The following is a 22,866-nucleotide window of genomic DNA, read 5'->3' as shown; positions in this document are numbered from 1 at the left end:
GTGCAAATTAATTTATATAGCCTAATGGTTTCTTATATATACTATTTTATTGATAATGTTAAAATAACATTAGTTAATGTAAACATTGTACATGTATTATATTTGTAACTTGTGTAGTATTTATTTGTAAAGAGATGCCAAAAAAATGTGAAAATAGAAGACAGGTAAACATTCTCTTGGCAATGATTAAAATTTAATGACACGTTAATTAATATAAATATTATGAGAATTAGTTACAGAGTAGTTCAAGTTAAAGACTGATTATCAACCTGCTATCATGTTTGTCATATTTTTTTGGGCACAATACACCCCTTTGAACATATTTTCATCGGGTAGTTGGCCTGTCCTAACTCAAAATATCTTTCTCACCTCTATATTTTTAAAAAAAATTTAAAATGATCATTCAATTTTTATTTCGTTTACCAACCTACATCTATGAAACAGAAGATATTGGATTTCAAAATCCATTTAGTAAAATCGATGCATAAATACGATATGTGTATTGGATACAACATATAGAGACCAATTATTTTAGTAGTCAAAACTTTATAGCTAATGTTAATGAGCAATTTAAAAATCAATTCATCATTGAAACTATTTTAATTATCAATTTAGAGACCAATTATAATTTTTTGAAACTATTTTAGTTGTCAATTTGGTAATTATAAAATGACTAATTATTTTTTGTCACTAAAATTGGTCACTATTCAAAAATTTTATTGTGATGTATTACTACTTTATAAATTAGATACTTCATTGATAAATATCGTTAAAATATTCTAAAGTATGAAACACGATGTTTGTCATTTGAAGTGTCGGTGCATCATAGTCATAGAGTAAAACTATTAACTCGATCTCAAGATTTGGTGAAAGAAATTATTAGATTTCAAAATTGGGTTTATATAGTCACTAAATTTCAATATATATATATATATATATATATATATATATATATATTTCAATATTTTTATATATGTATTAAAAAATAAATAAAACAAAAAATAATTAAAATTTAAATTATATAAATAAAAAGAATATTTATATATATATATATATATATATATATATATATATTTATATAATATGTTAATTTAATTTTTTTTATGTTTTTTAATTTAATTTAATTTTTTTAATAAATTATATAATAATTAAATTTAAAAAAATGTAATTATATGTTTTTATTTTAATTTTTATTCTGTTTTAAATTTTTTTAATTTTATTTAAAAGTTAATTTAACAGCAGTGAACACAGTGATAGTAACGATGTGACGCAGTGAGGATGAGCTTTTGAATATTTTCTTGTTAATGTGGAGTGCAAAAAGTTAATTCGTTTTCTCTATTTTATTTTTTCTGCCTTTATATGGGTTCTTTAAATAAAGTGATAAGTCATTACTCGAAATCCTTGTATTGGTGGTTGATCCAATATATACTGCTTCTTTGACTATAATAATTAATAACCAAAGAATTCAAAAGGATTGGAGTAGATTAAAGTATTTATTAAAATAAGCTTCTTCTTTTTAAAAAAAAAACCTGCACAAAAATATGCCACTGAAAACTAAAGCAACGGTAATATTTATATTATTTGTGGGTGTAGCTAATTTTTCATGAGGTAATCGGATGATTTTTAAGGTGTTAGAAGCAAAGTTTCACTGTGCGTCTTTGCTATAATAACTGAAGAAATTCAAAATAAATTTAAATATATAATCAAATTTGATTAAATAAAGAAGTAATGTTGGATAAATAACATTGAATAAAATGAATTATTTTAATCAGATAGGATAATAGATTGAATCTTTAAAGTACTCGATTCAACCCAAATTTATATTTTAATATTTATGAATTTATAAATACATTTTAAATTTTATTTTTAATATGATATATATTTTTTTAAATTTAGTAATAAGTTATATAAAATTATAATCCACTATAATAATTATTATTAAAATTATACATTATCATTTTTAGTTAAAGATTCACTATATTGATGTCATTTATTAAAAGTAAAAATATTTTTTTTTTGTTAAAAATTATAATGTAATATAAATTGGCAATCTAAAAATCCCGATCGAATTAATCCACAATTCAAACGATTCAAATCCGATTAACTCCGTAGATTAAATGATCAAAATATAAAATTTAAAACATAAAATTCAGGTTATACAGTTAGATTAATTGTTTAATTTTGAGAGGAATAATTAAGAGTATATAAGTTAAATTAACAAAGATACATTCTATATAAAATGATCGAGTGAGGTGATATATGATTGAAGCTTTCTGAGCAGAAAAAATTAGAGGACAGTGAGAAATTGAAGTGTAAAGTAATTCTCTAGCTTGCAATAAACTAGGTAAACTTAGCAGAAGGACTACGGCACCGTGTAATCTAGTAAACTTAGGTAAGCATATGAAAAATTTCTGTATTTACAACTCCATTTCAGAAAGCTATAAAATGGAGTAGGCAAGTGAAATTACAAAATTAAGAAAAGAAAAAGAAAAAAGTGGGACTTGACTTCTCCAACCTCCTGAAAAATGATGTATTACAGACATAAATTGAGGCCTAAGTAAAAGGAAGAAGGGCGAGAATTAATGAAGATGAGAGCTCAAAAATCATAATCTATATCTGTGACATTCTGAGACGAAGAACGCTTGACCAGATGTCCATGCTCATTGTAGCGATCAAGGTTCTCACAGGGAGCAGGAAAGATGGTCCCTATTACACGCCCTTCAACAAAGGCACACTGAAAGATATGCTTCTTCTTGTAGGTTAGACCAACTGACATGTCTTGAAAACTCACATTTTTCACAGGAATTTCTTCACTGCCGTGTATACGTACTGGCACGCGAACCCCATGCCCATGGACTGTGGTAAAGCTTATGTCTGTAAGAATTGGGAGTGCCGTGGGTTCATACCCATCATCAGGGTGTTCATTGTAATCTGTCTTCATCACAATTCCAACACGAACATTCTCAAATGTCAGATTCCGATAACTTATTTGGCGCACGTATCCTCCTCGTCCAGGGGCGGTCTTGATCCTCACACCTCGTCTAGAATCCCACACAACAACATTCTCCACCGTGATATTCGATACTCCGCCAGACATCTCACTGCCTATTGAGACGCCAGCACTGTTTCATTTCACAACAAAACTATTAAGATATCAAGACCTCAATACATGTTAATTATACTAGCAATCAGTTCCCCTCAACGTTAACTGAGATTGATTTATGCACAATGGGAAAAAGTTGTCATCAGTTTATATTATGTTAGGGTTTTACCTGACCATAGAGCGAAGAACAAGGTTTCGGATCATTATATTCATGGAAGGCCTTCCATATGAAATTCCATACTGATCCCACCCACTTTTTATTGCAATTGCATCATCTCCCACACTTATGTAACAGTCCTCTATCAACATGTCCTCACAAGAGTCTGCTCGTACCATAGAAAGTAGAGCTTATTAAAATTCTTCACACAAACAATAAAATTAGATGAACATTACAATTCAATTTAGATTCCTCAGTTTGTTAATTGAAACACTAACCAAATAAAGTATTACCAGTGCCAGATAAATTGAGTGTATCATGTTTGTGCACAAACAAACATCATCTCACACATGTTATGCAAAACTAAGTTCTAAAATTAATCATCCACGTGTTTGAAACACAATTCCCTAAAATCTGACATCTCACACAAGCTTACCCAAAAAAGAAGAAAATAGATCAATTAACCCATTCCTGCCAGTATAATAATTTTCCCATTGAATCAATCCGAGCACATATTCATACTTTGAATGGTTCTGGTTCAGTTAGCCAAAAAATCAAAATATTTCCAGGATTAAGCTTCCACCCATTTCTCCACCGTACATAATAATACTAATCCCCTTCTATGCAACTTCCTTAACATGACGTTTCCTCAAGTTGGTTTCTTTGTTATTGCCAACTATCAAGATGAAGCTATCCTCACTCACCCCATTGTCAAGATCAATTTCCTTATTGCTAGGATAGAACTAATTACCAAATTATAGACCATACAATAAGATATGAAATAAAGTTTTGTATTCGGTAGAAGATACTTGCCAGGATCTATGCCATCAGTATTTGGAGCTTCAAAGACAGGAGCCAGTATAGTTACACCTTTTATTGTGATGTTTTTGCAGTCATACGGATGAAGTGTCCAGAAAGGAGAGTCACGCAAAGTAATATTAGAGATCACAATGTCACTGGACCACATGATCTGAACAAGTGGCCCCCTAGTGTGGTTGAGACGCTTCTGGCGAAATTTTTGCCACCATGCTTGTCCTTGGCCATTGATGGTACCGTTATGCCCTGTCAGTTATGACAATAGATGGAACCAAATATATTTATAAATAAAGCTTAAGCAACACATTAGATGAGAGGGAGGACGAGATAAAAGAGGAAAACATTGCAGTTCTAGGATTGCTTATCCGGATAATTATTGCCTCCTAATTACTGTACTGCTTACAACTTGGTCACAGATTTCTCCATAATAATGCATTATGCCACCCTTCAATGAGGTTATTCAACTAATAAGTCTTAAATTGCATCACAGTTGATATGAATCACAAAAGACTTCTATGCTAAGCCTTTTACCTTAAATAAGGTATAGGGTGCAAGGCTATTTATCAATGACCAAACTAAAATACATCAAGGAAGTATTAGTAAATGCTAAATCAATTCATCTCTCTTCAAATATAGAAATATTATTGATTCCAACTGATATGAACACTTAAAAAAATATGTCAATAAGGAACTATTATGGTTGTTGTTCACCAAAAGCTTTAGCCTTTGAAAATATATCAAAATCAAATAAACTTTAGAGGCAAGTTTCAACAATATTAATTTCATTTTGAGACGTTAAACTTTAATGTGCTAACAATGACATTAGATATTGTTATAATTGCTTAACTTAAGAGAAAGAGTTAACTTGCTAGAATACGTTAACTCATCTTTCGTATTACCTATATGACATCCATGTGTAGATCGTCATATCATTTTTGTTTCTTTACTAATGTAAGCATCCACATAAATGAATGACATCCATGTGTAGATCGTCCGACCATTGAACTCTCTTAGACACTTTTCATATTTTTAAGCCTCAAGTTGATATCAGAGGAGGTTGATTCAGCTCTATTTGTCACTGTCTGATGCATTCACTATTGTCCACTACAGTCCACCGTTACTGGCTGTTGTCTTTCAGTGGTTGCCTTCATCTCATGAAGTGATGCATTCACTGTTGAATCATTGCCATCCCCTACTCATGACACTCCAAATCAAACCACTTCCCAAAATCCCTCTCCTATTCCAAGTTCACCCAAGCCTTCATCACCTCCTCTGATCACTTATCAACGCAGGACATAGGAGATTGCTCTATCGTTACCATGTAAGTCCTCTTCTTCCAATTCCTTCACCATCATTGACCCATATCACAACTCTCAATAATGAAGATCTTGCCTGACCAAAAGCTCTTTGGAAGTTACTTGCTCTACCAAAATCCTCATCCTATTTACAACTTTCTAAGCTATCATCTGTTGTCTCCTTTTTTCTCCTTTGTCTCAATGTGTTCTCTATCATTATTCCTAATAATGTATAAGAAGCACTTTGACTAGAATCACACATGGGAACTTGTTTCTCTTCTACCTGAAAAGACAATTGGACAGAGGTGAGTTTATGTTATTAAAGTTGGGCTAGATGGTAAAATTGACCGCCTTAAAGTGAGATTGGTTGCCAATGGGTACATACACATATACCATTCCTCCATTTATGGATATCAAGAATTTCTTCCCATGTTATATCGAAGAGGAAATATACGTGGAGCAACTTCTTGACTTTGTTGTTCAAGGGAGTTAGTTAGTAAATTGCGTGATTTCTCTTTTCTCTTTAATCTTAAACGAACTCTTCATGCTTGGTTTGGAAAATTCAACCACATTGTACAAACTTGGCTTGAAACAGATCGCTTAGTCTTTTATTGTCATACCTCTCCTAAGAAATGTGTGTACTTAATTATGTGTGTTAATGATATAGTATTTAAAGGGAATAATGCCTCTAAAATTTCTCAATTGAAGAAGCATTTATGCAATTATTTTTAGACCAAAGGTCTTGGATGTCTTAAGTATTTTGTGGTATCAAAGTAGCTTGATCAAAAGAAGGTATATTTATTTCTCAGGAAAAAAATGCCTTCGATATTCTAAAAGAAATAGATATGAATTGTAAACCTGTGGCTAGTCCAATCAGTTGTGATATTGATTGGGTAGGAACTCTTATAGATCAGCCTTCCACAACTATTGTATTTTCATTGAAGGAAATATTGTTGTTAAATCTAGTGTCAAAGTTGAATACAAGGCAATCACATCACTCATTTATGAACTTGCGTGGATAATAAAACAATTGCTTCAAGAGCTAAAATTTTGTGAGATACAACAAATGAACATGCACTGTGACAACCGAGTATCCATATCAGTTCCGATCTTGTATTTCATGAGACGACCAAACATATAGGGATTGATTGTCATTTTGTTTGGGAGAAGTTGTTGACCAAAAAAATTTGCACGAAATTTGTCAATTCCAATTATCAACTCACGAATATTTAGACTAAGTCCTTGGGAGGACTATGAATTCAATTTATAGGTTCAAACATTCAATTTGAATGCTGCAACTTGAGGGAGAGTGTTAGAATTGCTTAATGTATGTGAAAAAGTTAACTTGATAGAATAGGTTAATCATCTGTTGTTACCTATTTGATACCTATGTGTCAATCATCAAATCATTTTTGTTTTTCTATTGATCCAAGTGTCAGTATAAATATGAATCCACAAAGAGATCACTGAACTCTCTTAGACATTTTTCATAATTTCCAATCCCAAAGTGATACTAAGTAAAGAAATCAAGAACAATGATGACATTTTAGTCCTTCACACATTGTAGGCACGATAAAAAATCCTAACCTGTTATCACAACATCTTTAAGATTTTGACCATGAATCAAACTGCCATATCGTGGCCCAGGATGCTCCCTCCCATACCCATATGAAGGCAGTGGAGCCATCAGTGGCCAATATTTTTCATCCTGTCAGCCATCACATAAGTGACAAATATAGTGTAAGTAAAATGTTTAAATATGAGAGTGGAAGAAATATGTAATGTAAGAAATAGATTTATCAAGGAGAAAGACAAAACTACAAATATAAGTAACTATAATTGAAGAGCTCAATGATATGATTTGGAAAAAAAGAATCGATAGCACTACTCTAAGCTAAATTCAAAATCCAGTGATAATATCTAGATCATTGATATTAAGTTCAACTGTACAAATTCTCCCACTGAAAGCCAAGTACACAATATAGACCTGTAAATTTGTGATGGGTATCAATGTTTCCAACTGTAGATATACATTTTACAGAAATCTGGCTCGTATGAAGAAATTCAGCAAACCAGAAGACTGACTCTTGACAAAATCAAAGTTTGTTATGATCTAGGTACAATAACTCTTCAAAAAGATAAATCAAGCAACATTCTACTCTTTAAATCTTAATTAGGACTTGTCATGTCGTACAATAACAGCATATGGCCTAAACAGAAGCCTATCTGTTATTATTTCATGTTGTACAACTCTTTATATCAATTTGATCACCTATAATTCAGTTCGAGGTCTTCTTCAGTAACCCTACCATTTTGGACTCTCAGTAGCAGTTTAAAGAATTATTTTTATTTTTGGCCCAAGCTTGATCGTTACTCTTGTGTTAAATTGAAGTATCTGTCTACCAGAATGGAAATTTACATATCAAAACAGCAATACGGGAACAAAATATCCTTTTCCCCCTAGGTAGGGATCAGCAACATTGATTGTAAAACACCAAAAGTTTTATCATGTATTAAGTGAAAAGATAAACCATTTATCTCTAAATCTCTCTTATTGATTTGGCCAATAGTTTTGTCTGGTCTCCCACTATGACTAACCATTGGACTATCTTCTACATGGTAAATGTTCCTCACTGGTGCTTCTTCAAGGGTTCTCTAAAATAGGTTTAAACCATCCAAAGAAGAAATTCTACCATTTTTTTTCCTTCTATAATGGGAGGTACACAAGATTTCTCTCTAATGACCATCTTCTTAATCTTATCTTGCCTTTTGTAACAACTCCATCATTGTAATATCATCTTTGCGACATGTAACTGGATTTCTTTGCTGTCTCTTTACTACTCAACACTCAGTCCCGTACAATACAGATCATATGGTTCCGTGATCGAATGTCCCTCTAAGCTTTTGTGGTATTTTTCTATCACATATCACAAGCATTGCTCCATTTCATGCAAACCTTCTTGGATCTTGTGGTTGACATCACCTTCTATCTCCCCATGATTTGGGAAGATGGGCCCAATGTATTGTAATATTCAAGCTAGAATAAAATCCAAGATTGTTTTAAAAAGAAAAATTGTGCCAAACAACTGCCGTCACAATAGGCAAAGTTCCAAACTAAACCACCAAGCCTTGAAAAAAATCTATAAATGACACAGCAGTTCTACTCTTACAATACATCATTTGTTTACCTTCTCCAGCATTAAACAGGTTAATGCACTGTGTCATCAACTCTGAAGATAAGATTTCCAACTATATCCTTCATGATTAGACAACATCTAATAACATTAGGTAACGTAAGCTAAATAGATCACACAATGCTGTTCGATCAGGTTAAAGACATTTTTTCAGAGAAATTGTTTACTACTAGATCCCTTAACAAGTTACCCCAATCTCTCTCCGTAGTTTCACAACACTAAAGATCACACAATCTACTCTCTTCACTACTGTTTCTTCTGTTACATGTGCAAACCACCTTAACAACTTCCCCCAATATCCTTCATATTAAAAATAATAGCACAAACAGTACAAAATTAACAGGAAGTTAAAAAAAAAAAAAGCAAGAAGGGAGAAAGGTAACTGACATCAATGCCGAGAATAACAGCATCTTGAGCTAGAAACAAAGTCATGTGGCTGGTGAGATTAAACGGCGCCGTAAGCCAGCGTCCGGGAGGCACGTTTAACTGCGCACCGCCTTTCTTCCCAAACTTGGAAATCGCGGAAACCGCCCTCTCGAAGGCCTCGGTGTTGACAGTGACGCCGTCACCGACACCACCGAAATCCGTCAAATTGAAGGCGGTGGGGCGGAGCTTGGGCATGGGCCTGGCCGGAAGAGCGCCGAAGGAGAGGAAGCCGCCGACAATGTTCCTCTGCCAGAGGAAAAGGGAGGCGAAGGCGGCGATCCATAGCACGGTGAAGAGGGTTTTGTGCGAGGTGAGGAAGGCGGGGAGCCAGCGGCGAAGGTCGAGCCTTTGGTGGTGGAAGCGCCCTAGCGTGGAGGTCTCCACCATTTTGCGAAGCGGGGTTGGATTTGGCAGGTGACGGAGACGTGGGTCAATGGAAACTCATGGATTGGCTTGGTGGGAAAAGGAGGGTGTGATTGAATGCGTGGATGAATATGAATTTTGATTTGGAGTGAATTGAAAGGGAAGGTCTGATACTGGAACTGGAAGTTGGGTCCGAAGACAACGATACGGAAACAACACTTTCTTCAAAATCTAACACACCATCACCTTGCACTTGGATCCTTGAATGCCTCCTCCGTTTTTTTCTTCTTTTTACAATTTCACTGCTTCCACCACACCCACATTCAATTTATTCTCTCTTTGTAAAAATTAACTTTTATGTAATTTTAGATACACTGGAATCAGCTTCCTTCAACACTCTAAGTTCATTCTCTTCTCTCTTTTCATATCAAATTCAAAGAACATCTTTTCTCCTTTGTTTAGTTCCTAAGATAATGTCTCGATCCGTGGTTGGTGATCAAATATTGTCTCAACTCTAAAAAGTAAAATATTGATAAATAATTATTTTTTTCTTATTTCATTACTCAAATCAAATTAAATTTATATTTATTTCATAAATTTGATTTAGATCAGTAAAATATAGAAGGAGAAATATATTTAATTAACGGTACATAGTTATTAAACTCTAAAAAGTAAAAGAGTGATGGATTATTATTATTATTATTTTTGTTAAAATTCCTTTCAAAGATAATTATGTGATAAATATATTTATTGTTTCTGGATAATATTTTTTATTTATTTATTAACATGCACATTTGACATGTAGAATGCAAAATTCATTATTCAAAATATTATTACTTTACTTTGAAAGTGAGAAGAATATCGCAGTGTGGCAATGAGGTTAACAACAGAACTATACCCTGATGAGTGATTGATGAATGCGTGTTATTGAGTGTTACTTTCAAATTAAGGTTAGTTCACTAAACGTGTAAATAATCAATGTTTTATAAGGACGTTTTAATTTAATTTTATTATGTTTTTTTATTAGGTGTATAGGTCAAGATATGTAATAAATCGTTCTTATGCTTTTAATATATAATTAAATTTCTATAAATGAGGGCTCCTTTAATAAACAATTTATTTAAAGTCTCAATTTATGAAATCAATTAATTTTAATTTAATAGTTTTGTTGAATTCTTTCTCCAACATTTTAACTTTGTGTATAGTCAAAGTTCTTCCACAATACTCCATTGTTATGATCACATGAAGTGTAGGAGAATGTTTGGTCTAATCCCTTCCTACGAACCTTTATATTAGTGTATTACTGAGAACTATTTAATAATGACAATAAAATAATTGCTGGTATTTTATGACGGTTTGGGTAAATTTGTTTCTCGTGTTTTTCTTTCTGATTGGTTCTTATTCTTGTGAAAAAAATAAAGAATGTTCTTGTTGGAGGAATTAGGATTTAATACTTGAATCTGAAATTACCATTGTTGCTCTCATTCGTTGTTTGATGAAATGTAAATTAGATGCATTTGAAGTATGTTGGTCTAGTTTTGGTAAATGTATTTAGAAGTCACATGTCACACTCACTCAAGATCAAAGCATGGAAAGTCTTTGCTTTTAAGTATCAAAGAAAAAAATGTCTCAACTTTTTTTTTAATATTTTAAGTCTTCAAGAAAAATAAAACATGTCTCAAAAGTACTAAAAGTTTTGACTAAAAAAATACACATTTTTTAGATCTTTTAAATCTTTAATCATTCTTGACATTTCTTACTACTCAAAAAATACATATTTTCTGTCATTTCTTTTGAAAACTTTTTTTAGGTAATACTTATATTTTAGTTATAAATACACATTTGGTACCCAAACTTTTTCAGAAAGTTCAATTTGGTACCCGAACTTTAGGAATGTTCAATTTGGTACCCCAATTTTCTAAAGAGATTCAATTTGGTCATCTTCGTTAAGTTGGAGTTAACACTGTGTCCATACAGGACACGTGTCAAGCCATGAAATTTTTTATTTTTTTTTCAAAAAAATTAAAAACTGCCACGTGTCAGTTTATCATCGTACCACGTGTTACAATCATGACATGTGGCAGTGTAATAATTGTTTTCAATTTAGTACCCTAATTTAAATTTTTGGTTCAATTTAGTACCTAATTTTTTTAAAATGATCCAATCTCGTCCTTTCCTATTTGAGACCAAATTAGTAAATAAGCTTAATTATAACTTATATAAACATGTTAAAATAATTGTTTTGAATTTATACATCAAATCACTACATCTAAATATTCAAATTATTTTATTTTTTACAAGTGTAAAAAAATTCATGTATAAAAAATTACAAAGGTTAAAATGTAAAAAATAAAATAATTTAAGTATTTAGGTGAAATGATTTGATGTATATATTAGAAAAAGTTATTGTAACATGTATATATAGGTTGTAGTTAAGCTTATTTACTAATTTGGTCTCAAATGGAAGATGACGAAATTTGATGATTTTAAAAAATTGGGGTACTAAATTGAACCAAAAATTTAAATTGGGGTATTAAATTGAAAACAACTATTAAACTGCCACGTGTCATGATTGTAAGCTGCCACATGGCACGATGATAAATTGACACGTGGCAGTTTAAAAATTTTTTTGAAAAAAAAATAAAAATTTCATGGCTTGACACGTGTCCTGTACGGACACGGTGTTAACTCCAACTTAACGGAGAGGACCAAATTGAATCTCTTTAGAAAATTGGGTACCAAATTGAACATTCCTAAAGTTTGGGTGCCAAATTGAACTTTCCGAAAAAGTTTGGGTACCAAATGTGTATTTACACCTATATTTTATTATGAATAATAATTTTAAAGAAATTGTTACCAATTTCTTTGTAAAATATTTTACACAAAATATTTTTTAATTAAAATATTTGTAAATTTTATAATTCTGTAAAAAATAGTTATTTATGAAAAAAATATTTCTCAATTAAAAATTTAGGAAAAAAAAATATTTTCTTGTAAATTTTTATAACAAAATTACAATAAAAATTTCATCAAATATGAAAAATTATAGTTATTTCTCAATTTTTTTTAATTGTTAAAAAATGTTAATCATGTAAGTTTTCTTATTGTCTATTCTTTAGTGCGTGCATATTAGTTGTTACTATTTTATGAAATAATCCTATTTAGTATTATTGTTCCGGTAAAAATTAGGGTATCTTAGACCAATAGAGAGTAAATAATCTAATTCAAAGTTAATAATTACTCAAACTATAAAATTCAAGTGCTTTAGTTTTTGGTGTGTCTTTTTATAATATAAGTAAAGTAATTACAAATCATATATCTTTGAAAGAAGAATATAATATTTCAGTTACAAAATACAAAAGATAACATATAATAATATAGACCTCTTTATCTTAAAATATCTCCTAGATTACTATACTTGTTAATTAAATAAAAATTTGTTACAGTAGATCTGTTTCTTGAAGCTGTATTTGAATCACCTTTGGACATTTTATCCATCTTCGAATATTGGATTGAACTCTGAATTACGAAACATGTATAATCCTATTGTGTATTGTTTATATATATATATATATATATATATATATATATATATATATATATATATATATATATATATATATATATATATATATATATTGTTGGGAGCACTTAGTTTTAACCACAAAATTACGCATTATGTATGTTATTGTTGGAATATTACATTTTTTTAGCTTAGTGAGTGTAATATATATTAACACTTGATATTTGAGAAGAAATTCTAATTCATACTTTGTTTCGGGGAAACTGTTGTCTAGAAGAAGAGAATCATGTGATAATTGACTTACTAGATTTTGCTTAAAGGAATATATATAAACAAGTTTATCACATCTCGTTAATATGTTCTATATATGATAGTTTTATTGCATTCTTCTTGATATCATAATTATTATTTTTATTTTATCTCCCTCTTCTAAATCACTCTTCATCAAATTCTTATCTTTTCAAAGGTAAACCTCTCTTTCTAACTCTCTTCCTTTCTTTATAGTCTTGTTCTTTTCTTTATGCTTTTCTTGGGCTGTGACTTGCACCGCACCACCACCCAATATTCCTTTCCCCGGTGATCCCAAAACCCTCCAAAGATCCCTGGTGATAGATGTGAATGGATGGAAGCATATTAAAAAATCTAATAACGTTAAAAGAAAAAAAGAAAAAAATAGAAAAGAGAGGAAAGTGGAAGAGATAATATTAGAGAGGTATGTTTGTAGATAGAGTAGATAGGAAGAGAGAAAGAGGTAGAGGCATAGGTGCATGGATGAGTGGTTGATAGCCGCAAAAGGTAAAGGCCAGAAATGAAGGTGACAGGGTCAAGAGTGGGCGAAAATAATGGGAAAAAATAGAAGGAGAGAGCGAGGAAGCTATTGTTAGAATGGTGGTAATTGTGGGAGCTCCATCTCTCAAACACGCACGACAACCTAGCTAGGTAGTTTTCCATGCCCGTAGGTGGGTACCCAAATTCAACAAACAAAACAAAAAAAGGCAAATCCAAAACAATCAGAGAACCTCAATCTCTCCGAGCAGCGGTCCATTTCTCTCCCGGACGCATAAGATTTCCGGCACGGCGATGGCCGCTGTTCGCCTATTCTTCTTCTTCCTCCTCCTCCTCCTCCTCTCCCTCCTCCCTCTCTCCCATCCTCAAACGGATAACCAAGCTCTCCTCAACCTAAAAAAATCCTTCTCCGACCCCCAAACCCTCTCCTCCTGGGTCCCCGACCAGAACCCTTGCGCCGCCCGTTGGGTGGGCGTCATTTGCTCCAACAACGTCATCAACAGCCTCCATCTCACCGACCTCTCCCTCTCCGGCATCATAGACATCGAAGCCCTCACCCAGATCCCCTCTCTCCGCTCCATCAGCCTCGTCAACAACTCCTTCGCCGGCCCCATTCCCCCCTTCAGCAAACTCGGAGTCCTCAAAGCCATCTACCTGACCAACAACAAGTTCTCCGGCCCCATCCCCTCCGACTTCTTCTCCCACTTAGCCTCCTTGAAGAAAATATGGCTCGACAACAACAAATTCTCCGGCCCCGTCCCGGAATCCTTAACCACCCTCCGCTACCTCTCCGAGCTCCATCTCGAGAACAACGAGTTCTCCGGCCCCATCCCCGAACTCAAACAGGACATCAAATCCCTCGACTTCTCCAACAACAAGCTCCAAGGCCCAATCCCACCCTCCATGTCGCGCTTCGAAGCCAAATCCTTCTCCGGCAACGTAGAACTCTGCGGGCAGCCGCTGGATAAACCGTGTGAGTCCGCGGCCAGTGAAGGCTCCGGTTGGGGATTGAAGGTGGTTGTTCTCATCTTCATTGCCGCTGTTCTCGCCGGGGTTTTTGTCATGGCGCGATCCAAGCGTCAACGCGACGATGACTTCAGCGTCATGAGCAGGGATAACGCGGAGGAAGTGGTGCAGGTGCACGTGCCAAGCTCCAACCACAGCAAGGGAACCTCCGAAGGGAGCAGGAAGGAGTCGACGTCGTCCAAGAAAGGGGTGGGGCGGAGTATTGGCGACCTCGTGATGGTGAACGATGAGAGGGGCACGTTTGGGTTGCCTGATTTGATGAAGGCTGCGGCGGAGGTTCTCGGAAACGGTGGGTTGGGTTCGGCGTACAAAGCCTCCATGGCTAGTGGGTTGTCTGTGGTGGTAAAGCGGATGCGGGAGATGAATAAAGTGAGCAGAGACATCTTCGACGCCGAGATGAGACGCTTTGGGAGACTCAGAAACCCTAACATCTTGACGCCTCTCGCTTACCATTACCGCAAGGAGGAGAAGCTGTACGTGACAGAATATATGCCCAAAGGAAGCTTGTTATACGTCTTGCACGGTACGTACCACCTTCATTCATTTCTAGCTTTTCAAGAAAATATATGAATGCATGCATGCAAGGTAATTAAAGGGATTGGGTAAAATGTTTTTCAGGTGACAGAGGATCGAGTCATTCGGACCTGAACTGGCCAATCCGTTTGAAAATTGTGAAGGGAATAGCACGAGGGTTAGGGTTTCTGTATAAAGAATTTTCTACCGAAGAGCTGCCACATGGGAACCTGAAATCAAGCAATGTTCTGCTAACTCAGAATTACGAAGCTCTCCTGAGCGATTTCGCCTTTCATCCTCTGATCAACCACAACTACGCCGTACAGACATTGTTTGCGTACAAAACTCCAGATTACGTAACACACCAGCGTGTGACACAGAAAACCGACGTTTACTGCCTGGGAATCATCGTTCTTGAGGTGATCACCGGGAAATTCCCTTCTCAGTATCACAGCAATGGCAAGGGTGGCACCGACGTGGTGCACTGGGTGCTCACTGCAATCTCCGACAGAAGAGAAGCGGAGTGTATTGATCCAGAGTTGAAGAGCACTCACTCTAACTCCCTGAATCAAATGCTGCAACTTCTCCAAATAGGGGCTGCTTGCACGGAGAGCAACCCCGACCAACGACTTAACATGAAGGAAGCCATTAGGAGGATAGAGGAGGTTCAGGTTTAATGGTTGTTCTGTCAATATCTCTAGCTTAGTACAGAGTTGCTTTTGTAGGTGAGAATTGTGCAGGCCTAGGAAACATTGCTCTTCAGCATCTTCACATATCCGACAACTAATGACTTTTGTGCATGTGATCCAAACACACACACGCGGGGCGAAAATGAATGAATGATCAGAGAGAAAAAAAGACATAAAAAATGGGAGGAAAATCGGAGGCATATGCATGATGGTGACATGTTTTTGATGAACTTTATCATGTCATGTATCTCAAATATTATGAAATATGCTGAAGCTCCGTGCCTCTTTTCTGCTGATAGCAGCCCTTGTAAATTATATGCTATTCTTATAAAATGAAATCATTTTTGAGACAGCATTCCCCCTGTATTATCACTTTTTGATTTCTCCCTTCCGTTGTAGATTTCTTTTTTCTTTTAAAGTTAGCTAATACAAACTTCTTTCACAAATGTCTAATATCCTAAGTCTTATCCATATCTTTCTGTTTCTATGTTTTTACCTCTTTCACAATATCAAAATATTATCCACTGGTTACACACTTGTATATCCTAAGTGCAACCTTTTTTTAATAGATCAAGTGTTTTGATTATGATTTGACTCATTTGATCTATATGTTATAAGACCATCAATATTACCGTTTAGAATCATTGATACGATTGGTTGATTGTGAATGGAACTTTGGTTTGTTTGATAGTTAGAATCCACGTAACTCAATTGATATTTTTTTAAATAGAACTCAGCAAATTAAATCTGTAAAGTAAGAATTATAATGTGATATAGTCAAACAATTGCAATTAAAATTCATTAAGGTTAACTTTTGATTTTCTATATATTTCTAAGATTCTTAAAATTTGTTAAGTCTTATGCGTTAGAAAAATGTAATTAAATGTCTTATGATTAATGTTTATTGGAAGAAAACAATACATAATGAAGAAATTACTTTTTTAAGTTATCTAGGCTTAAATTTACTTCTGATTCTTATAATTTTGTAATTGTATAATCTTTTATTTACATAACTTTTTTTAATTTTATATATATATATATATATATATATATATATATATATATATATATATATATATATATATATATAGGGATGACAACGGGTCGGGTCGGGCACGGATAGTGCCTACCCGCAACCCGACCCGTCAAAAAAAAAAATTCGTCTGTTACCCGCCCGTTTACCTGTCGGATATCTGCTTAAAAAATACCCGCGGATATTTTTAAAACCCGCGGGTACCCGTGGATATCCGATACCCGCAAATATTTAAAAAAATATATATTTTATAAATTTTTTAATATAAAATTATAAAAATAAAATATAAATTAAATTAAATTAAAATTATAATTAAATTTGACATAATAAAATATATTATTACTTCTAATTTTAATTAAATTTAACTTAATAAAATATAAATTAAATTTTAATTTTAATTTTTTGCAGGTAACGGGTACTCGTGGGTACAAATAGTACGATACCCGTACCCGACCCGTTTATAAGCGGGTATTAAAATACTTACTACCCGCTACCCGCGGGTAGTAACTATCCGTCGTGGATTTTATCTGCGGACACAGGTATTTTTGCCATCCCTATATATATATATATATATATATATATATATATATATATATATATATATATATATATATATATATATATATATATATAATCCTTCAATTTACTAAAATTAAGTAATTTTAATTTATTGTTAATATATCCTTCAATATTAATATATTCAACAAAATAATATTTATTAAATTTAATTATTCACTTTCATCCATAACTATTTTATTTAAATAAGTAACTGATATTATTATTATTATTTATATAGTAAAAAATTAGATAAAAAATTATAAGAAATATAATTTTATTAAAAAAAAAACAAATCGGTAATTAAAATTTTGTAAGATTAAATTGCATTTCTAAAAAAAAGGTAAGTAAATTTTTTAAACCTTTGATTTTATTATTCTTGGCAGATAGTTGGACACGTGGCACAACTCTACTCTGCTACGTGTCAATTCAAACTATTTTTGTCCATCTTCAAACGAAGAAAACCCATCGATCACTCACTCTCCTTTTAGTTCCTGCGTTTTCCAAACACACTGGTGGTGGCAAAATGTATCGAACGGCGGCGAAGCGGTTGTTGGGCGGTGCAAGGTACTATTACAGTACCAACTTTGGCCTCCGATGCCAGCCTCCTCAGAAGTTGGTACTCTCTTCGCGCTTTTTCACATCAGAGCCTCAACCATTTCCCGATCCACACTCTATCAACCGTGGTATTCCCGTCGTCACAACCACCGAAGCCCCTATCTCTTCAGATTCAGCTTCTTCCTCTTCGTCAACGGAAGATGGTGCCGCAAACCCTAAAACCAACTACGAGGACCAACAAGCTCGCGTGCTCCAGGCCTCGCTCCCTTACGTCGTTCGTTTATTTATCCTCTTCCTCTTCTTTTCAATTCCATCCTCGTTCTACTATATTTTGATAATTCAGTTTTCCGAAACTACTATCTACGTGTTTGTTTCTTGTTGTGTATATAAATTCTACGGTTTCTTCTGATTATAGCGATAAGCAATTGTGATTCTGAAATTGTGGCTTTTCAGATAAAGTTGGGATGGACCGAAGCAGCTCTAATTGCCGGAGCTAGGGATGTTGGCCTTTCCCCTTCTATAGTTGGATCTTTGTCCAGGAAGGAAGCTGCACTGGTCGAGGTGCATTTTCCTGTATTTTATTCCTATCACATCTCTCTCATTTTCATTTTCCTTTTGAGTGTGATATTTGTCGTATCTTTTCTCTTGTTATTGATTGTTATTAGTATTTACTGATTATTAGATTTGGAGTAGTGTAGCAGAGTGGTGATATCCTGTTTGATTGTTGTGACCATTTTGAGCAGTTACTGTGATGATTGAAGTTAGAGGTGTTTGTTAAATCTTCGTTAGTCATTGATGTTTTTATGTGTTTAAAAGAGGACTACAGCTTCTCTTGGTCGTGTTATTCTATGTGAGGTAGACTGCAGGATGGTACTCTCTGTCTTTTGCTTCATAATGTTCCATGTTATTACGATGGAATTTTTAACAATTTTTTTCTGTACTTCAATCACATTTTGAGTTGATGTTATGCTGCTAGCCATCCTCTCACGCAATAGGAGAAAAGTGTTCCTCGCCAAGAAAAAGACAAGAGCAATTTAAAAGGCAGAAAAATTTAGGGGTTGAGTTTGCTGTCTCCTCTCGCCTAAGCGAGGGTCTCTAAAGTTTTAGAAAATAGTTAAAAAGCTAAAAGTTCGTATTTTTCTCTGTTAATATCCAAGTGACTCTATTTTATTTTACTGGCTTTCTGAGGCATAACGTGTCCAAAAGCATAGTGAATCATAATCTGTTTAATCATAATCTGTTTAATAATAGTTGTATACACTGTGATTGTCAATAATGTAATAATGGAAGAAAATTGTTCTAGCTTTTATGTTTTTTTTTTGTATGAAATAAGTGGCTCATAATGATTACTAAGTTATATATCCCTTTTCCTCACTTACATTTTGTGCATGTGTCTGCACATATTCTCACCGCATCCTATCATTTTAAGACATGACCATTTGGTGGGAGCTACGATTTCGGGAGTTGTCGATCATGTTTATTAGTATTTTCTGGGTTGCTGTATTCAATTCTGAGTTCCTAATGGATGAATTATCGTCAACTTTTTTATTATTTGTGGTTTGCTTTATTCAGATAGTCCGTCTTCTTTTTTATACTTGGTATAACTAAGTATAATAAGTTTAATGGGTTGCCACTATTTAGTTTATATGAAGTGACCATTTTGTCTGCTGTTCTAAATTTTTTTTCAGTATTTCATGGATGACTGCTTACAAAGACTTGTCGATAAAATTGAGTCTGATGAGAGTTTAAAAAATTTGACACCAAGTGATTGCATCTCTAAGCTTATCAGATTTCGATTAGAAATGCAAGCTCCATATATATCAACATGGCCTCAAGCACTTAGCATTCAGGTAGCCTATGTCCTTTTTCCCTGGTTAGAGTCTTACATATATGAAATGTATACCTGAAAGGTTTTCTGGGAAATATTTTCTTTACAGGCGCAACCTGCAAATGTTCCTACAAGTTTTAAGCAGAGAGCAGTTCTTGTGGATGAGATCTGGCATGCTGCCGGTGATAAGGCCTCTGACATTGATTGGTATGCCAAGCGCACTATCCTTGGAGGAATATACTCGACAACTGAGATTTATATGCTGACAGATAGCTCTCCTGGTTTGTTTTTCTTTTCTTCCCTTTTAAAAAGACGCAAGAATTGTTATAATTTGCCAAGCGCACTAGTGGTTTTCTATGATCATTCGTTTGAGTCAACTTCTGGTTCTATGATTGTAGCAACCATTTGTTTTCTTGAATCAAGACTTCTGTTTTCTCGAATCAAGACTTCTGTTTTCTGGAATCAAGACTTCCCTGTTTGCTTCCATGACAATTTATGAGGATTAATTTGATAACTTATCTGTTACAAGAAAAAATAAATAGAATTTTATCGCCGTTCCATTTATATTTGTTTTGGTAGCATCTGTACATTGAATAAATGGGGTCGAGACCCTGCTTTTAGCTTGATGTGGTAAAGCTGTGACTTGTGAGGAGTTTTCTCAATTTTGGGGTTCGTTTTCTGGTAGATTTCCGCGATACGTGGGCTTTCTTGGATGCTCGAGTGAAAGATGCCTTTAATATAAAGAAAACCATTCAAGAGGTAATCCTCATGTTGTTACATTGATTGGTCCCTCAAGTTTTTCAAATTTCAATTATTTCGAAATATCATGCTTGGTGAATACCAGGATTCTCAGTCATCATAATTTTCAGGCACAGTCTTTGGCAGAAGCTGTCAGCGTCGGGCTGGGGAACTCCTTTCAAGGATTTTTCGGGAAAGGTTTCCAGAGATGAATCATAGCGTAAAGATGTGCAGGTGGTAGGCACTTCTTGCTTGTTTCATCAAACAATGTTTCTGAGGCATTGATTCTCACTTGAAGGAGGTGCTATATTTACACACTTACCACTCCAAAAAAAAGGTTATATTTCATGTACTTCGAATTTATATTCCGCCTTGGGCCTTTCACTCAAGGCTTGAGTTTCAGGGTCTTCACTGCTCACAAATTGTAGGCTTGTAAATAATCTCATCATTTCATAATTTAAAGAATCTCCTTTTCTCACCCGAAGAACTTTGCCTATTCCTGTGAACATTATTTAGGAAGTGTTTTGGCTGATAAATGAAATTTCATGTTCAAGAATCATGAGTTCTGACTTTCTCGAGATGATTAAGTTTTGCTATTGGGTCAAAAAATTTCGTGAGAATGTTTACACGTTTCCTGAATAGAAGATTTCCATATTGTTTTGACGTATATATATATATATATATATATATATATATATATATATATATATATATACGAGGAAAATTTCAATTAGATTGACACAACTTAATATTATTATGATTGTTTAAGTAAAATTTTATCAGTATTAATTAAATGATGTAATATAAACTTTTAATTTAATAATAATTTAAAAAATGTAATCTTTATATTAACTTACGTAAAATGTTACTGTTAATATTTGATTTATGTTATAAAATAAAGGTAATAAGAGAGACAAAGGAGAGGAAGAATAGAGAATGAGAGAGTAGGGAGCAACTTTTGGTTTTATGTGTGTCTAATTACTGATAGGACGAGTCCTATTTATAGGTACAATATGGTAACCCAGAAAGGATATAAAATCAAATAGTAAATACAAAATATTACATCATAAAGAGTAATGAATAATATGATTATCAATCATATGAGTAATTGTATAAATCAATGGACGACCATTAATTCATAACACTCCCCCTTGGGTGTCCATTGATAAAAGAATGTGCCTCGTTAAAACCTTACTAGGAAAAACCCTTTGGGATAAAAACCTAGTGAAGGAAAAAGAGTACATCATTTTATATAATATTGTTCTTTGCATCTTCTAATTTCTCCCCCTCATGTAAACTTACATCATTAAGATGGCGGAGTCCAATCCTATGAACCAATTGCTCAAAAGTTCTCCTTGGCAAAGACTTTGTAAATAAATCTGCTAGATTTTCACATGAGCGAATCTTTTGGATCTCTACATCACCATTTCTTTGAAGATCATGAGTGAAAAAGAATTTTGGAAGAATATGTTTTGTTCTGTCTCCTTTAATATATCCTTCTTTCAATTGAGCAATGCATGCACTATTGTCTTCATATATCGTTGTTGGTTTCATTTTTCCCAAGGATAAACCACAAGTTTGTCGCACATGTTGAATTATAGACCTTAACCAAACGCATTCACGACTTGCCTCATGTAATGCTAAAATTTCTGCATGATTTGACGATGTTGCTGTTATTGTTTGTTTCACAGATCGCCATGAAATCGCTGTGCCACCACATGTGAACAAATATCCTGTTTGTGATCGACCATTATGAGGATCTGATAAATAACCTGCATCTGCATAACCCATTAGATCTAATTTTGAATCATTTGGGTAAAACAAGCCCATATTCATAGTGCCTTTAAGGTAACGGAGTATTTGTTTTACTCCATTCCAATGTCTTCTTGTAGGTGAAGAACTATATCTTGCTAACAAATTTACAGCAAATGCTATATCGGGTCGAGTATAATTAGCAAGATACATTAGTGCTCCTATAGCACTAAGATATGGTACTTCAGGATCAAGTAGTTCTTCATCTTTTTCTTGAGGTCTAAAAGGGTCTTTATCAACATCTAATGACCTCACCACCATTGGAGTGCATAGTGAATGTGATTTGTCCATATAGAACTTTTTAAGCACTTTCGTTATATAAGCTTCTTGATGTACAAGAACACCTTTGTTTAAATACTCAATTTGTAATCCCAAACAAAACTTTGTCCTTCCAAGATCCTTCATCTCAAATTCTTTCTTTAAACAATCAATTGCCTTTGTGAGCTCATTA

General features: G+C 33.7%; 3 protein-coding genes across 3 annotated transcripts; 2 read left to right on the top strand and 1 right to left on the bottom strand.

Moving 5' to 3' along the window:
• Nucleotides 1-2,330: 2,330 nt before the first annotated feature.
• LOC114178283 (probable polygalacturonase) lies at nucleotides 2,331-9,803 on the bottom strand. Its single transcript, XM_028064102.1, has 5 exons — nucleotides 8,953-9,803; nucleotides 6,959-7,079; nucleotides 4,074-4,322; nucleotides 3,273-3,426; nucleotides 2,331-3,122 (listed from the first exon to the last, which is right to left on the bottom strand). Exons 1-5 carry the CDS (start codon nucleotides 9,376-9,378, stop codon nucleotides 2,597-2,599), a joined length of 1,476 nt encoding a protein of 491 aa, XP_027919903.1. The 5' UTR covers nucleotides 9,379-9,803; the 3' UTR covers nucleotides 2,331-2,596.
• Nucleotides 9,804-13,619: 3,816 nt separating this feature from the next.
• Nucleotides 13,620-16,189, top strand: LOC114177513 (pollen receptor-like kinase 3). Its single transcript, XM_028062890.1, has 2 exons — nucleotides 13,620-15,212; nucleotides 15,308-16,189. Exons 1-2 carry the CDS (start codon nucleotides 13,958-13,960, stop codon nucleotides 15,877-15,879), a joined length of 1,827 nt encoding a protein of 608 aa, XP_027918691.1. The 5' UTR covers nucleotides 13,620-13,957; the 3' UTR covers nucleotides 15,880-16,189.
• A 1,757-nt stretch (nucleotides 16,190-17,946) lies between these two features.
• LOC114176062 (ubiquinone biosynthesis protein COQ9, mitochondrial) lies at nucleotides 17,947-21,159 on the top strand. The gene is made up of 6 exons (XM_028060967.1): nucleotides 17,947-18,311; nucleotides 18,491-18,598; nucleotides 19,726-19,887; nucleotides 19,975-20,146; nucleotides 20,551-20,624; nucleotides 20,735-21,159. Exons 1-6 carry the CDS (start codon nucleotides 18,006-18,008, stop codon nucleotides 20,813-20,815), a joined length of 903 nt encoding a protein of 300 aa, XP_027916768.1. The 5' UTR covers nucleotides 17,947-18,005; the 3' UTR covers nucleotides 20,816-21,159.
• The last annotated feature ends 1,707 nt before the right edge of the window (nucleotides 21,160-22,866 follow it).

Source organism: Vigna unguiculata, chromosome 3 (genome assembly GCF_004118075.2).
Source record: "Vigna unguiculata cultivar IT97K-499-35 chromosome 3, ASM411807v1, whole genome shotgun sequence".
NCBI lineage: Eukaryota > Viridiplantae > Streptophyta > Magnoliopsida > Fabales > Fabaceae > Vigna > Vigna unguiculata.
The sequence above is the reverse complement of the archived record's forward strand: the minus strand, read 5'-3'. Positions and strand labels throughout refer to the sequence as shown.

Coding starts and splice junctions, on each gene's coding strand:
- LOC114178283 (XM_028064102.1), bottom strand. CDS start 9,378: ATGGTGGAGACCTCCACGCTAGGGCGCTTCCACCACCAAAGGCTCGAC. Junction 4,323..6,958: donor TAAAGATGTTGTGATAACAG/GTTAGGATTTTT, acceptor CATAACTGACAG/GGCATAACGGTACCATCAAT. Junction 3,123..3,272: donor GTTCTTCGCTCTATGGTCAG/GTAAAACCCTAA, acceptor GAAATGAAACAG/TGCTGGCGTCTCAATAGGCA.
- LOC114177513 (XM_028062890.1), top strand. CDS start 13,958: ATGGCCGCTGTTCGCCTATTCTTCTTCTTCCTCCTCCTCCTCCTCCTC. Junction 15,213..15,307: donor CTTGTTATACGTCTTGCACG/GTACGTACCACC, acceptor AATGTTTTTCAG/GTGACAGAGGATCGAGTCAT.
- LOC114176062 (XM_028060967.1), top strand. CDS start 18,006: ATGTATCGAACGGCGGCGAAGCGGTTGTTGGGCGGTGCAAGGTACTAT. Junction 18,312..18,490: donor AGGCCTCGCTCCCTTACGTC/GTTCGTTTATTT, acceptor GTGGCTTTTCAG/ATAAAGTTGGGATGGACCGA. Junction 19,888..19,974: donor CTCAAGCACTTAGCATTCAG/GTAGCCTATGTC, acceptor TTTTCTTTACAG/GCGCAACCTGCAAATGTTCC.